The following is a 14,702-nucleotide window of genomic DNA, read 5'->3' as shown; positions in this document are numbered from 1 at the left end:
GTATGGGCTAGTATCCATACCTCTGCTTCTCTACCCTCAGTATTGTCGAGTCCCTGCTCGACGACGTCCCAACTAAAATGCGAACTGATTGTTCGAGGATGGCGCGCGGTTGCTCATCATAATCCTGGCTTCGATGAGTTTTACACAACATTATCCATAGTTATTATCATGTGAAGAGCAATTACGTTTTCCATATGGTACGAGCAAACCTTCCCCAAGATGCAATCTAGGATTGTGACACCACTGATATCAGGCAAGGCGGGTTACTACAATCTCCGTCCGATCCCACGGCTTCTGGAAGCTCGAACGAAGCTTTGTTACAGCGGTGTCCTCTCAACTTTGTCTGAATCATTCAATCGCGGTCGCACCTTGACGAAGAAACCTCAATCAATTAAGAACGAGAGGGCCGGGCACATACGCACGCTTTGTTCCGGTCACCTGGTTATTTTTAACACCGTCGACCGATCAAGATCGCGGCGACAGGGATATATGGTATCGACATGACCTCAACGGGACAGGGGTCTCAAACACGGTGTATGCCACTTCCCGTCGAAACCGGCCCCAGTGATCTAAGCCCGTTCAGTTCGTCGGACTCATCCATTATCATATATCATGGAAGAACATCAATATAATCTGGTGATACCCGAACTCGCGAACCTGTCGCCGACAAGGCAGCTTGCCTACGATCATTTGGCAGACCTAGCTCTCTGTCGAGGGGTGATCGACACTGGCTATGGATATGAGCGGGTATCGGATCCGAGTTCTGGACAAATGTTGCACGATGCCAATACGCTGCTGTATACGGATCCGCGAAGTCCAGGCGCCGCAGATTCCAGAGTAGTCCCTCAATCGACAGCATCGCGATCGGATATGCGTACCCGAGGTAGTGAAGACGGAACCCGGGATGTCGAGTCTGTTACTTATACTTTCTTGCAAGTCAGCCGGCCCACGAGTGTCGAAATTAAAACTGTCGGGTAGCCTTAAATCAAAATTTCTACCTTGGAACATTACCTCCTCGGATCCGAATGACCTGATTTGGGCCCTCTCCTCACAAACAAAATTGCATCGATAGCGGTAAAGTGTGCATGTACGTGAATCAAACATCCTAAACTTTGGTGGTTAAGGACACAGGAATAAGACTCGAAAGCCATACTGTAAATTTTTGTCATCCCCCTTCAAATATTGTTTTTCTTCCCACTCCCACATTAAGGCGGATATGCAGGCATTATGTATGTTTTGCCTCTAGGCCTCTGCCACCAACATGCTGCTAGGAATAAGGAGTATGTATAGCATGCAAATTTTATTAGGACCAGTATAAGAGGAAGTTGATGCCGAGGTATATTATATTGACCATATCCCCTCGGGTTTGAAGGTATGTAAGTACTGTTTGCACTCAGGGCCTACCAACCAACATGTCCGTCGTCGTCGAAGGTATCAAACTGCACGCGCTGTGCCTGTCCAGGGCACCTCAATCTCGCTACAAATTCTGATACACCATGGCCGGACCATGTGGCTGACCCGTTTATAATAATAAGAGCAGCCATTAACCAGCTCCACAACACATATTCCGAACAGGATAATCGTCAATGTCACGCAACATTGGTGCGGTTGAATCCGGTGTGGAAGGTTTAGGCTTTACAATCAACTCTTAAGCTTTTAAACACAACAAAAAGAAGAAGAAGAAGAAGAAGAAGAAGAAGAAGAAGAAGAAGAAGAAGGAGAGAAGGAGGAGGAGGAACATTAAGGAGGCGGCATCTCCATTTATGGCTTGTGCTGTGGGGTATTCAAAAATCCCACCTTGTTATACGCAAAGCTAGCAGTGCTGTGCCTCTACAATACATCATGTATCAACACGACTTCGAGCCGTTGCATCCACTCCTCGGATATCGATCCAGAGCTTTGGTTCGTCACTCACAAACTAAGAATAGTCGACATGTTTGTGGGGAGCTGACGTTCCCATTCCGGAGATCGTGACATTAATATTAATGAGCTCAAGTTTTGCATTGCTCTCACTTCATACGATCATATCCGCTCTTCCATTGACCCGCAGTTGATGCGCAATGCTATATTTTAATGAACAATCATTCATAGACACTAATCAATCTTATGGAACTTGGTGTATTTTCTTTCCTTGCTATCAGTCAGATGCAAACTGGCAACCGCCACACCTGGATTGTTCCAGATCCGCTACTTAGCTGCTTGAGCTGCTTGGGACCGGGAAAAAAGCAAGGCCTTTCCTTCCCTCCTGCACTTATAAGTTCTAAGGCACCGCCAGTCGGTAGGCCTCCCCTTCTAGCGAATAATGAAGCTGTCTTCCTCCTCAAACATTCACTGTGCATATCTGGTAACAGAGTTTTCCTTTTAAACCAAGTGGCGACATCTCTTTCGTAATTGAAGGTGGCCATATCCCGCAAGCTAAGGGGCTTGAAGTTGAATTCTCTGCCTCTTCGCTTTCTGAAATCCAGGATCCAAGCACCAGTTGGCGTGTTCCAGTGTATCGGGTCGAACGATCTAGATTCGCCATTTCTTCGCGATTCTGTCGACCCAGAGCCTTGGGTCTCCAACTCCTCGCATTTACCTTTTACTCTCCAAATACGTTCCAGTCGTCAATATGAGTAGAGGACTCAAAATATCCGACCTCATCGAAGCGGACGTAAGTTCACAATTCATTTGCTAACACCTTCTCCATCTAGCGCGGTGGGGTTCCTGGTCATCTCGCACCACCACTGACATCCCCTCAAATACTTTTGGCAAATGCAATGGGGGTGGTCAGAAGCTTCCCACCACCGTCACATTCGAAATGCCCGTTGACTGATGTCGATTCCCGTCTAGCCGGCTCCAACTTCTTCGGATGAAGATTCGGCAAGGTAAGCCTTCTACATTGTACATTATTCCTTTTACTTTGTGTGTTGCGGTTTTTTTGGGAAGTCCTGTCGGGATGTTTGCCGTCGTACAGCCCCTGCCAAATTAGGGCATATTCTCTGAAGCCTTTGGATATCCAACATAGCAACACGAAAATGTCGAGGATGTGGGTAGTTGGGGAACCCAAGTACCCGGACTAGGATTTTCCGCCACAAGAATGCCAATTAAATATTTAAGAGCTAAGGTCGCTAACAATAAACCGAAATAATAGCTTTGCCGGTTGGAGTCTAACTGAATCCGTGACCGATTATACATACGAAAACGGAAGGCGTTACCCTGGGTCAGTGTTCCAAACGATCCATGCGGTATGACCTTTACGGCCGGAATTATTCTAACATACCCACAGTTTCGGAACCGATGATTCTTACATGTACCCAAACGACGACAGGGAAAGTGAACGTCTAGATCTCCAACATCATTTATTCCGTTTAATGAAAGGTGGTGATTTACACACCATCCCAAATCCGAAGTTTCGGAAAGTATTAGATGTAGGGACAGGGACAGGTACAGCTACTAGTTATTCAAGAACTTCAATTCAAGAGAAAGAAAAAAAGATGAATGAAATTGACAAAATATGGTTTCAATTTGCATAGGCATATGGGCAATTGACCTGGCAGACGAATACCCTAATGTAAAGGTATGTAACTTTATAACATTTAATATGCGGAGTATCTCGCAGGTTCTGATGCCAATCCTATAGATTCGAGGAATCGATTTAAGTCCAATCCAACCCGAATGGGTCCCTGAAAATGTCATTTTTGAGATTGACGATCTCGGTAAGTCTCTCGTCTGACAACTTTCCCTTGCTCGGAATCTAACTAGAGGGAGAACAAACATGGAACTTTACATCACCGTTTGATTATGTGCACATGCGTATGATGTTGGGTAGCATAGCCGTAAGATGCAGCTCAGGGTTTTGTTTGTGGTAACTTCACATTGCTTACTTGACGAAATAAAGGACTGGCCACGTCTAATAAAACAAGCCTATAAGTACAGCCCCCCCACACACTAACTGAAACGCTTAAGCATCGAACCCTCATAAATACTGTTAGAAATCTTACGCCGGGCGGTTGGATTGAATCCCAAGAAGTCCTAACGCATGCCTTCTGTGATGACGGTTCGATACCGGAGGACTGTGACTGGAAGAAGTGGGAAAAACTTTACGTTGACGCAGCAAGACAATGTGGCAGGCCCATAGACATTGCTGCGAATCTAAAGGGATGGTTTGAAGAGGCGGGGTTTGTAGATATTGAAGAGGAAGTTGTTAAATGCCCTCTGGGGAATTGGCCTATAAACCGGGGTCAGAAAGAGAATGGACGGTTTCTCAAGGCTGCCTTGTCAGATGGTTTGCAGGGTCTATCGCTTGCAATTTTCACACGGGTTCTTGGGTGGAAGGTGAGCTATGTATCTTCAATTCCCATTTAATCACAAAACTAACCTGTGAAATGTAGCCCGATGAGGTCGAAGCCTTCATAGCTTTATGCCGAAATGACCTCAACAACAAATCATTCCACGGATACTTCAAGTTGTAAGCTACAACATTTCAGGGTCTGTTCCTAAGGTGCGCGCTTGATTACTAACCCCCTTCACAATTAGTTACTTCGTCCGAGGCCGGAAACCGGAACAGACAGGGAGCCACTCGCCGTACCAGTCTTCGAAATCCCTCGTCCATAGCTCAAACGAGTTCCGGTCGTCCACTAGTACATTGGGCTCAACCACAGGAACTCTCTAGGGCCACTACTTCCTTATTTCTAAGATTTATATATATATATATATATAGGTATTTGTATAAGGGTGGTTTTTATGTTAGCGGTCTATGTATAAATGGGAGCGAGTATTTTGGGTTTCTGGCTTTGGTTGTCCGTGTTAATAGACATTTCTCTAATAAACCGAAGAAAAAACTTTCCACTTGAAGCACCCTAAATCACAAAACATGTAACAATGTAAATATCCATTTCCAGAAGGAGGGCTTGGTTCCCATAATTATAATCATCATGCTTTTATCGAGTGGTGATACGATCCCGAAAGGACCCCTGCGTTTTTGTCAAAATGTTCGACCCTGTTCTACTCGGTTCGAAACAAACGAGGAACAAGTTCCACATTAGATCCTTCACCGCTTGCTGGCTTCTTTGCACGTAAATGAGTACACAGTAGCAACTACGCGGCTACTTCCCCTTACTAAATCTGGGGAAATGACATCGTCATTTCAAGAGTAACCAAATTGGTATCCTCAATCGCATATAAACAGGATGGCTCGCCCCCGACTGGAGCGCTGAAATGACCCCATGGGCAAACAGCGTTCCATCCCAGATCCGCATTTTCAAAACGTATCGACAACATCTTTGGCCACCAATTCGTATATATTTACCATTTCGCTAGCAACCACTCTTATATTTTGGCTGGTCCAATGTATCTAGTTCTCTCATTGAGTTAAATAATATTCCACTCCCATGTTGTTCTGAATCTCGCTGGAATGCTCATGGGCATCTGTAGGCACGGAAGCGCGACTCAAGGGTATACGGGTATAGCGCAATCCTCATGCCCAAGCCCTATTCAGAACCCTAGACGTTCAATAAAATTGCATTGCATCTCTTGTAAAGAAGCTCTCCTTCTATTCCTGCCTACCAACTCTGTTTCATCATCACCTCACCCTGTCTGTCCTCACTAAACTCTCTGTTGTATTTTCACAAACCAACACAACCCGAGAGGTTTCCAAGGCACCGAACCTGTTTCGCCTATTCCCTAGTTTGCCCCGAAGTTTTGAACTCTCCTGGGTGCGGCAGACCCCCCCTTCGACTTCGTGGTATCTGGCCATTCCTTTTAGCATCTATCCTGATCTAAAACATCATGAATTCCGACTCGGAAACAAGCGTGTCGAGCTCGTCAGAGTTTCCCAATGTTGATTTCAGACAATATCGACAGATCGATGGTCCCAGCAACCCCTCTGCAATGCCTGCAAAGGCGAAACAAGAGGACGAGGTCCCGAAGGATACAAAGGCACCCAAAGATTCGGACATCAGCTCGGTTTCCCGAGACCAGAGTCCGTTTGACTCCACCAATCGAGAGCATCTTAAAATGCTCCTTCAGGCTACCTCAACTGAGCATCATCTCCGTAATATTCTTTCAAAACCAGAGTATAAGTATACTTCGGCAGAAGAGAAACAACGGATAATTGACGAGTCCCTCAAGAAGATGGTCAATCTTGGGGTAGTCGATCCTCGAATCTTGGATTTTGGTGGGAGACTCTTCGAAGGTCATCGAAATGCGGTATCAGCATACTTAGGATCTCTCGTTGGGGCTATTTCAGGAGGTTCGGTCGAGACTAAAGCCCTCGAACAAGGTGTGTAAATGGTTCCTAGATTGTATACGCGTTTTGTGAAAAGAAAGAAATGTACTAATAGTTAATTTCCCGTATGAAGCACTGCAACGTTCCGGTTTAGAGCCACCGACTAGCTTTCAAGCCCATGCTCCTAAGGCTGGCGTAGACGCACCGGAAAACCAAGTCGGCGATTGTTCTGCCATCTTTGGCCCTCGATGGGAAGATCTGGAATGTTTGGGTAGAGGTGGGTTTGGTAGCGTTTGGTCTTGCAAGAACCTTCTTGACGGCGAAGTGTATGCAATTAAAAAGATCATCATCACTGAGCCATTCCTCCGGGCTGCTCGTATCGTCGACCAGGAGGCTCGTGAAAATGCGTTTGCAGAACTACACCATGAAGTCAAAGTTCTCGCAAGGTTAGACCATCCAAACATTGTCCGTTATTACGGCTCATGGATGGAGAGGATGAGCCGAGATCAGTTTGAGAAAGTGAAGACTGAACTTTGTCCGGACCCCAGTGAGCTTGAGGATTATACTGAGGACCGTGCTTGGGGCTCGAGTGTTTCCGGCGAAGTATTCGGGAAGAACTATTCCGAACAAGAAAGCTCGGATGAAGAGAGCGAAGTTGATGATTCGGATGACGATTCGGATGAAGAGAGCGAAGGACAAGAGAACTCCCAACCTGAGGGCTCTGACGGAGATGGGTCCGGTGAAGAATCATTGGGTAATAGCATCTTCGAAGACACATCTCACCTATCCTTAAAGAGCGATGGTGGTAAGGACACCGAAGGTGGACTTGTTCAGCGAGGAAGTAGACAACTAGCCTTGCTGCCTGCTCAGCCGAGCTCCCATGTGCATATTCTGAGTATACAAATGGCCCAGTACTCTCTGTCTCTCGACGACCTCATCAATACACCCCGAGAGAACAACTCTCCTCCAAAAACTTTCGACTTTAACTACACATTCCACCCAAAAACCGCGATCCAGCTTATGCTGAGGATCGTTGACGCCGTCGAATACATGCACCACCACAATCTTGTGCATCGCGACCTCAAGCCAGCCAACATTTTCCTGAAGGTCGAGAAAGGTCCAATTGGTGAGATGAATGGCAGTATTCGTGTTGCCGGCTGCAAATGTAGCCACCGCGGACACACTTGCCCAGAGGGTGGCGATTGTCTTCCAGGGGATCTCTGTTGGGTCACACCAAAGATTGGAGACTTTGGTCTCACGGCTGACATCAAACGCGTCCTCGGAAGCGACGAGAAACCAGCATTCCAAGGGCCTGCTGGCGGCGGAACGACCCTCTACATGCCGCCGCCATGGGCTGAGGAAGCGTGTGAGGATGTCGAGCATGTTTCTAAGGGCCATAAGGAACTCCACCTCGGGGACTCTTATGCGCTCGGGATCATGTTCTTTGAACTCCTCTACGGTTTCGGTACAGCTACAGAAAGAAATATCCTGATCCAGAGGCTTCGAGAAGTCAAGAGGTCAGATGACCCATTCCCTACCGATTTCTGCAAACGGTACTTCTCAATACTCGGTGGCGGCCTCGTCGAGAAGGTTAAGTCGATAATAATTCGCCTTACTTGTGGGAAGCACGATAGGTTGTGCATATCTGAGCTCAAAGGAGAGCTCGAGAATCTCCTTCCTCTTCTTTGAAACCTACGCTGACATAATCCTATCTAACATACTGAGTCGTTTGACTGGTTTTTCAAGTACTGCGCAGGTTAATACACTTCATTGCATCCACAACCGTACAAATTGGTTGGCATCATTGCATATGCTATGGCACACATATTCATTTCACATCCTCAGGTTTAGTTTGTCTCGTACCCAGACCCGGTCGAGGTTTAGTCTGCTTCCATCAATTAGCTCTTATGCTTTATTCAAGACCTCCAGCCACTGCTCAAGATATTTTGCGCCAGTTTTTCTTTGCACGTCGTTTTGAACTTTTTTTTCGCATATTAGCCTTTGTTTTCATATTCACATGCACGCACCATGCAGAGAGCTTACGATGATGTCCTGCGCCCTCTACTACCCTGTACGCAATACCGTCTCGTACACCTTCTAATCCACCGAATTCAGTCCTCTCACACTCGCCAGGAACCCAACTTTGGTCTATATTCCTGCCATCCCGTGTAAATACTCCCGAGCGAACCATGGATGCTCTCTGTTCGCGATATTCGTCTGCCATACGTCCCATTAATTTCAAGCTCATCAGCCTATCACACTCTGCTGCAAGAACAAACACCCTTCCACCACCCCAGCCTGTGAGATTAGAAAGAACAGTCTCTGTTTTAACAAACCTTCCCATGATCTGTATCGGCCACCAGTAACTTAAGTATGGCGACATGCTCTTCTCGAACTCTGCTACTTCCTCTCTTGGGAATTCGTCGCAGAAAAATGCACGATGAACAAGGCTAGTTTTCGATAAAGGCGATCGAGGGTGGAAAAAATCCCGGAAATACATTCTAGGGAGGAACCACGGATCGAAAGTCCCCCAGTTCTTATAAACGCCCCATCTATAATCAATTAGCTTGACCTAAGCTAAGGGCCCAACAGTAAAATATGAAATCTTACCCTCCAAAATTCGGTGTTCCAGCCAGAATCACCAAAGCTGAAGCTTTAGCATATCCGCGATCGAGTAGCATTTGACCGAGTCCACCTCCATTGCTGTGTCCCAATAAGACGGGTAATCCGCCACCTCGTCTCTTGACCAAATCTTTCTTATGAAAATCTGTAACATGTCTTACTCCAGCGGCCACATCACGAGCAAGCATCGGCGCTGTAGTTCCAAACACCATTTTAGGATACGAAGGACCCCAGCTATATCCGTGACCTCGAATGGATAGCGCATAGCAAGGGTAACCACGTTTTGAAAAGTATTCCATCCAGGGGATATACACATCCGCACATCCAAATCCACCGTGTTGGAAGAAGAGGGGCGGCTTGTCGGTATCAATTGATGCTTTCGATGTAGTTTTTAAGAGCTCGAGTCTCCCGTCTGCAGTTTCGATATAGTCTCTTGCGAACCCGGCTGGCGGGTTGGGTGCAGGTGCGGTTCTCGGTGACCACTCAAGTTTCCATTTTCTATCAGCAAGGGACGCAGTTGATCGCTCTGTTGCAAAGGTACGGATTCGAGATCCCAATTTGGGCGAAATTCGTTTGAAGGATTGCATTTCTGCGACTCAGGTCCTTGTAACGGTAATTATAAAGTAGCAGATAGCAGACTCTGACAACTAGCTGGCCAATTGATGGGAATCGATGCGATTGATTTATAATTTATTATATATAAAATAAGAAAGATTTTGAGCTTGCGAAGTCTAGAGGTTTCCGAATTGTTATTCGAACTTGAAGTTCATACGCGATCAAATATCTCTCGATCTCATTTTTATAATCTGAAAAATATTTAAATCCAGGCCATAGCTATGTGTCACGACGTCGAGATACTGCATTTAGCAATCATTATGTAATTTCAGCTTTCCAAATCGAGCTAAAATTTCCTTCTACTCGGGAACGTCTATCTCAAAATGGTAACATTCAGAGATTGGTAGCAAGAGACCCTCCGAGTTGCACCGATGCCATTAACTCGGTATGTTTTCGGGAAAACGATGCAAGCGTTCATCGGGCCACGAAAACGATTCTCATGGCCTAGCTAGGTAAGTACTTACTTAGTATCTATACTAAGTCATCTTCACAAGATCTCAAATTGAAATCTGCGCTATCGAATTATCGTCTAGAGTAGGCCATGGCGCCTATACGTCTGTGAAACCTCAAATTCCGAAGGCAGTAATTACAGTGGCTATCACAACGCAAAATATGCAACAAAGCTCGGTCGAATTCCTACCTAATTAATCTAATGAGCTCAACAAGAGATGCATTCCGTGTCGAGCTAAGCTGAGGCGAGCGAAGTCTGGGGGATCAATATCGCAAATGAGCCCCTCAATTTTCCCCAGCTGAAGGATTTTGCCACTGTAATCTTGCGGGGAGAATGACAACGGCACAACAGTCAGGGAGATTACTAAATTGTTCAATGGTGCCAGCAGAAACCAGGGCCAGCATCATTAGAAGATATCACAAAAACGACCTAAACTGCATATCAACAAGCATCGATAGCATTGGCTAACCTAGTCCCGGCATTTGGCACACTTTTAGCGAACCCAAAAATCCGTTCTGTAGGTACCTGGCTCGCATCGACTGCTAACTTTGTAAGGGAGGCCCCAACCAGACTAGCAACAACCCCGGTCTATCTATATAACTGTATTCAAACCAAGCAATGTCAGAATTTTACATAGGTGTCACTTGACAAGCAAACCGTCTTGATATTGATCATGATAAGACAACATGACCATGCCACATGCCACCGGTGGGTAAGACATTCTCTGCATTTACATCCGCCCAAGCCCGTATGAAACTACATAAATCGAGTGTGTCAATGGGCGAGACTTTTTTCAGCTCTTCATCTAACTCCAAAACCAAAGGACACATGGATCGAGATGGCAATATCAATGGAAAAGCAAACGGCGCCACAGACAGCTCACTCTCATCGAATGTAATGCTAAAACCCTCACCTGGAGACGGCCGATCCAAAGCCGGGTTCTCCGCATTTCTTATCTGGGACGGTTTGTACAAGTTTATGGGGTCATCTGCTCCTGCCGTGTCTACATGCATATCGTCTATACCTTTATACATATTAAGGTGCAAATATCAAGCAAGTGAGGTAAAATTTTTCTAGTCTCCACCCATACATGCCCCCCTTGCGAAAACGCGGACCTAAAAACCAATCAATGAACTTGACGCAACGTCGAGGGAGGTGGGGCGGACCCCGGAACGGATAAAGGAAGATCCAGACCGATCATGCAGGCCAAGGCGCCATTGTAAACTCTGATATGGACTGGTCATGGGACTCCAGACAGCCATGGCTGGAATTTGAGAGACATCCAAGACGAAGGCGAGAAGGAAGGGCTTGAGTGGCAACTCGAGATAATACTAGCGCTCAGCTGCTGACAGCCGACAGTTGCTGCGTGTCATTTGTCTGGATTTTTCAAGGCAAATGAAATGCTCGCATGTTGATCTTGACTTGGGTCGGATGCTGGGCAGCTAGGTACAGGGAACTCATGTTTATTAGAGCTGACTCAATACGACCCGAGAATTGCCTGACAGTGGAATATTATGCCAAGTAAAGATGGAGGTCTGGCTAGCAGGATCGAACATAACAAACAAGGCAGACCTCCATCGAGCGACAGGGTTGTCATTTTTGGTTCCTCGACATCGGGGGAACCATCATTCATCAATGTCAATAATTATAACGACATCGCACTGCAAGTTACCAAGGATGCAGTTAGATATGAAACGCTCGTGTGTAGATTCAATATGGATGTATTTCTTGGAAGAGCCATGGGAGCACAACCAAGAGATTAAACGACCCAGCCCCATCATGAAAATAAATCTCTGCTGTCAAGCATTTGTCAGTAGGAAAAAGCAACGGGTATTGCATAGACATCGATGAAATGCAATATCATCACGCCATTAATAAAATAAGAAATGAAAGGAAACATGTTAAGGTTGTCTGCATGTCGACGAGTGCGAGATATTACCCTTGCGGTGAGATTGGAAACCCATGCTCCTCCGCCAAACGAAAACCAAGAATCTTGTACCTAATTGTACCTTGTAATATCTTTATCGCTGCTCTTGTCAACCATTTTTCAGACAGAGCCGTTCGGACGTTCTTCGTAACCGTCTTAATCTGTCAGAAATTTGTCTACCCCCTATATAGGAAATGTAATAATATACATCCACCCCTACTCAAATAAAATAGCTAATATAATGCAAACGTAAACACTTAGTTGCCCCCTCCCAGGGTTCAATCTGAGGGATTTCGATGTGGACTAGAGTCGGTAATCTTAGGTAAAATATATCGCGAGAAAAGTTTGAATTTCGTTAGTCCAACAGATTTGAACGATGTCACCAACCCTCCTTTCCCTACATCGTTAAGTTTCAGAATGGGAATAGTCTTTTCAAGAAGCCACAATCCGCCGCCATCTGATAATATCTAGCCACTTCTGGATTGTCTATAAATGTTCGAAATCTTGGTTGATACCGTTGAAAACCTAATCTGCGGCCAGCGCGATCTCAAAACACAATATGCAACACGCCGCGGCACCGGATAAATGGTAAAAGATAGATTCTTATGGAAGTGGCTGGCGTTTCGGTACCTGACTGGGCATATTTCATAAACAAGTTACATACGTGCTATCAATGCACCATGTATATGTCATTGTGGAGATGTTTGATAGGGCAATGCGTTTCACCTGGTCTCATGGCGTCGAACTGACGAGCAAAGCGTAAATTCAACTCAGGCCGGGGTGTTCATGTTGCAACGTTGGCTGAACTGTCAGACCCAAAGTTGGGTTGAATTTGAACGTTCGGGAGATGAAATATCTCATTGTCTATAGGTTGTAGATTTCAGTTGTGCCCAAGCGAAGTCGGCCTTGAGTCTGCATAAACTATAAGTGCAGAAATATACATACTTGCTCCGCAAAATTCAATGCAATCAAATATTGGCTGATTGGATAGTGTGGATAAACGAGCCAACCATATGAACCGGTCGTCAAAGTTGAAGTGCATACAAAAGCAGCTAGCAACTAAGCTACTGCAGATACCCTAACAGTTTCGAAGATACGTATACACGACACTACGGGCACCACATCACTGTAATTCCGCGATATTTTGCTAGAGTACACAATTTAGGCGCAATTATATTGCATGATAGCATAGCTAACGTGTCAATATCCCCCAGGCCATGTCTTCAGCGCAGCGCTTACAGCTTCTTGAATTGTGTATGTCACAATGCAGGTCGGATATGGAGTATCGTGACTATGAAAGTTTAGCGTCAACGTACTGTACCTGCATTCGACTACGCAAAAGGCTTGTTTCAGAACCCGAGTCTGGACAGAACAACCTTTGTTATAATTATCATTTTGTCAATGCTAGTTGCCAGCTTGGGCTTAGGTTCCCTGGAGCACTGGAAAAAACACGCGATTCTAACCAAAGTGACTATAATCTAGCTGAACATAGATATGTTTATGGTACGGTAAGGCTAACATATGAAGGGTTACCGAGATCTTGAGACTAGGTGGTGATGTCGAAATGTTGAAGGGTGGAGTCGTCAATCATCCACAGAGGACACCAGAAATGCAACACTCCAAATTGTTGCATCCCGGAAATAATTGATAATTGATCCGGTTTGCGGTATAGATGATACTGATGAGACTTGCAGATAAAGGAAATTTGGTAGACTCTTTTGATTGGATTTCTACACTCGGAAGACCCTCTTTGACTAAAGCCGAAGCGATATCGCAAGAAGAAACTAGCAGACAGTGTGATGCACGGACCATCGTGCATGCGTGATAATAACTTAACTTACTTTGTAATATAATAGAAGGCGCGATCAAGCGTCGCCCGAAACAGCCATCCGAACTCCACAGCTCCAGAGGCTCTCCAGGGTCTGTATCCACAAAGTGGACCTAAAGTCTGGGCAGTTGGAAACCTGAGAGTTTGCGCTTTGACGAGGGCCCACAGCTTCTAGAAACACTTGGTGTCTCCATTTCATACCACCTTGTATGAATATGCTTATGTACATACCTATATACATATTGATGTTTGAGTAAATCCTGGAGCCTTGTGTTCTTCAATATCGTCGATATAATCTGCTTACCGACTTCCCTCGGGTTATTAGAAACTCGGCTCGGGAGGGAACCCGGGCCAATTTTTTTTAGCACCTCGGGATACCAAGACTCCAAGCAAGATTTCGCCCGCGGATAGCAGCTGAGCGGTTACGATCTGCGGGATCCTGGCCTCGGAAAAACCTTCATCCATGAATCTGATGGCGAAAGAGGTTAGTGTGTGTTTTCGGACACGGCTCACGCCCAAATCTGCGCCTACAGGACGCTTTCACAAGGAAAAAGAAATAGCGTCAAAATGATTGCTAGAAAAGGATTGGTGATTTGGGGAGGCAAGGAGTTCTCTCCATCAGATGATCGATACCTAACTGAACCTAACTAAACTATCTGCTGTTGGACCCGAGGTTGTGGTTGCTTGTGGTGACACCTCAGAAGTGAGGTTCTAAGAAGCAAGGAGTGTAGGCCCGACGATTCCGCTAGTGCCGAAACCCTTGCGCTTCGAGATGTGACTTCGAACTGAGGTGCGTTGACGGCAGAAAACCTTCGAGCAAGCATCACCTTCACGGATTCGATTCAACATTAATACGGATTGCATTGCAGCTTCTCTCATATTCAGCATGGACTTTCCGGATTCGAGGGTAGCCGTACTCTTTGGCATCCTGCCGATTTGACAGTGACCAAGTTGACGTCCCGCTATTGTCGGCTTGCAGCTAGCAGCTGGGTGTGGCCGCGCCGGCTTTTCGGCGCAGCCAACAGCTATTCAAGCCGTGCAGGAGGGTAAG

The 14,702-nt window shown here is 45.9% G+C and overlaps 3 protein-coding genes across 3 annotated transcripts; 2 read left to right on the top strand and 1 right to left on the bottom strand.

Annotated features, from left to right (window-relative positions):
- Window positions 1-2,611: 2,611 nt before the first annotated feature.
- Window positions 2,612-4,654, top strand: DFL_006144 (uncharacterized protein; the record flags this gene model as incomplete). The annotated part of the gene is made up of 11 exons (XM_067635516.1): window positions 2,612-2,653; window positions 2,833-2,867; window positions 3,134-3,202; window positions 3,269-3,426; window positions 3,516-3,559; window positions 3,623-3,698; window positions 3,751-3,818; window positions 3,881-3,912; window positions 3,975-4,317; window positions 4,374-4,450; window positions 4,519-4,654. The coding sequence occupies 11 exons, from the start codon at window positions 2,612-2,614 to the stop codon at window positions 4,652-4,654; spliced, it is 1,080 nt and encodes a 359-aa protein (XP_067489936.1).
- Window positions 4,655-5,769: 1,115 nt separating this feature from the next.
- Window positions 5,770-7,897, top strand: DFL_006143 (uncharacterized protein; the record flags this gene model as incomplete). Its single annotated transcript, XM_067635515.1, has 2 exons — window positions 5,770-6,262; window positions 6,342-7,897. 2 exons carry the CDS (start codon window positions 5,770-5,772, stop codon window positions 7,895-7,897), a joined length of 2,049 nt encoding a protein of 682 aa, XP_067489935.1.
- A 216-nt stretch (window positions 7,898-8,113) lies between these two features.
- Window positions 8,114-9,417, bottom strand: DFL_006142 (uncharacterized protein; the record flags this gene model as incomplete). The annotated part of the gene is made up of 3 exons (XM_067635514.1): window positions 8,114-8,187; window positions 8,252-8,760; window positions 8,819-9,417. 3 exons carry the CDS (start codon window positions 9,415-9,417, stop codon window positions 8,114-8,116), a joined length of 1,182 nt encoding a protein of 393 aa, XP_067489934.1.
- Between the last annotated feature and the right edge of the window lie 5,285 nt (window positions 9,418-14,702).

The sequence above is a fragment of the Arthrobotrys flagrans genome (assembly GCF_004000055.1).
Source record: "Arthrobotrys flagrans strain CBS H-5679 chromosome Unknown unitig_9, whole genome shotgun sequence".
Taxonomy (NCBI): domain Eukaryota; kingdom Fungi; phylum Ascomycota; class Orbiliomycetes; order Orbiliales; family Orbiliaceae; genus Arthrobotrys; species Arthrobotrys flagrans.
This window is presented reverse-complemented; position numbering and strand designations above follow the sequence as displayed.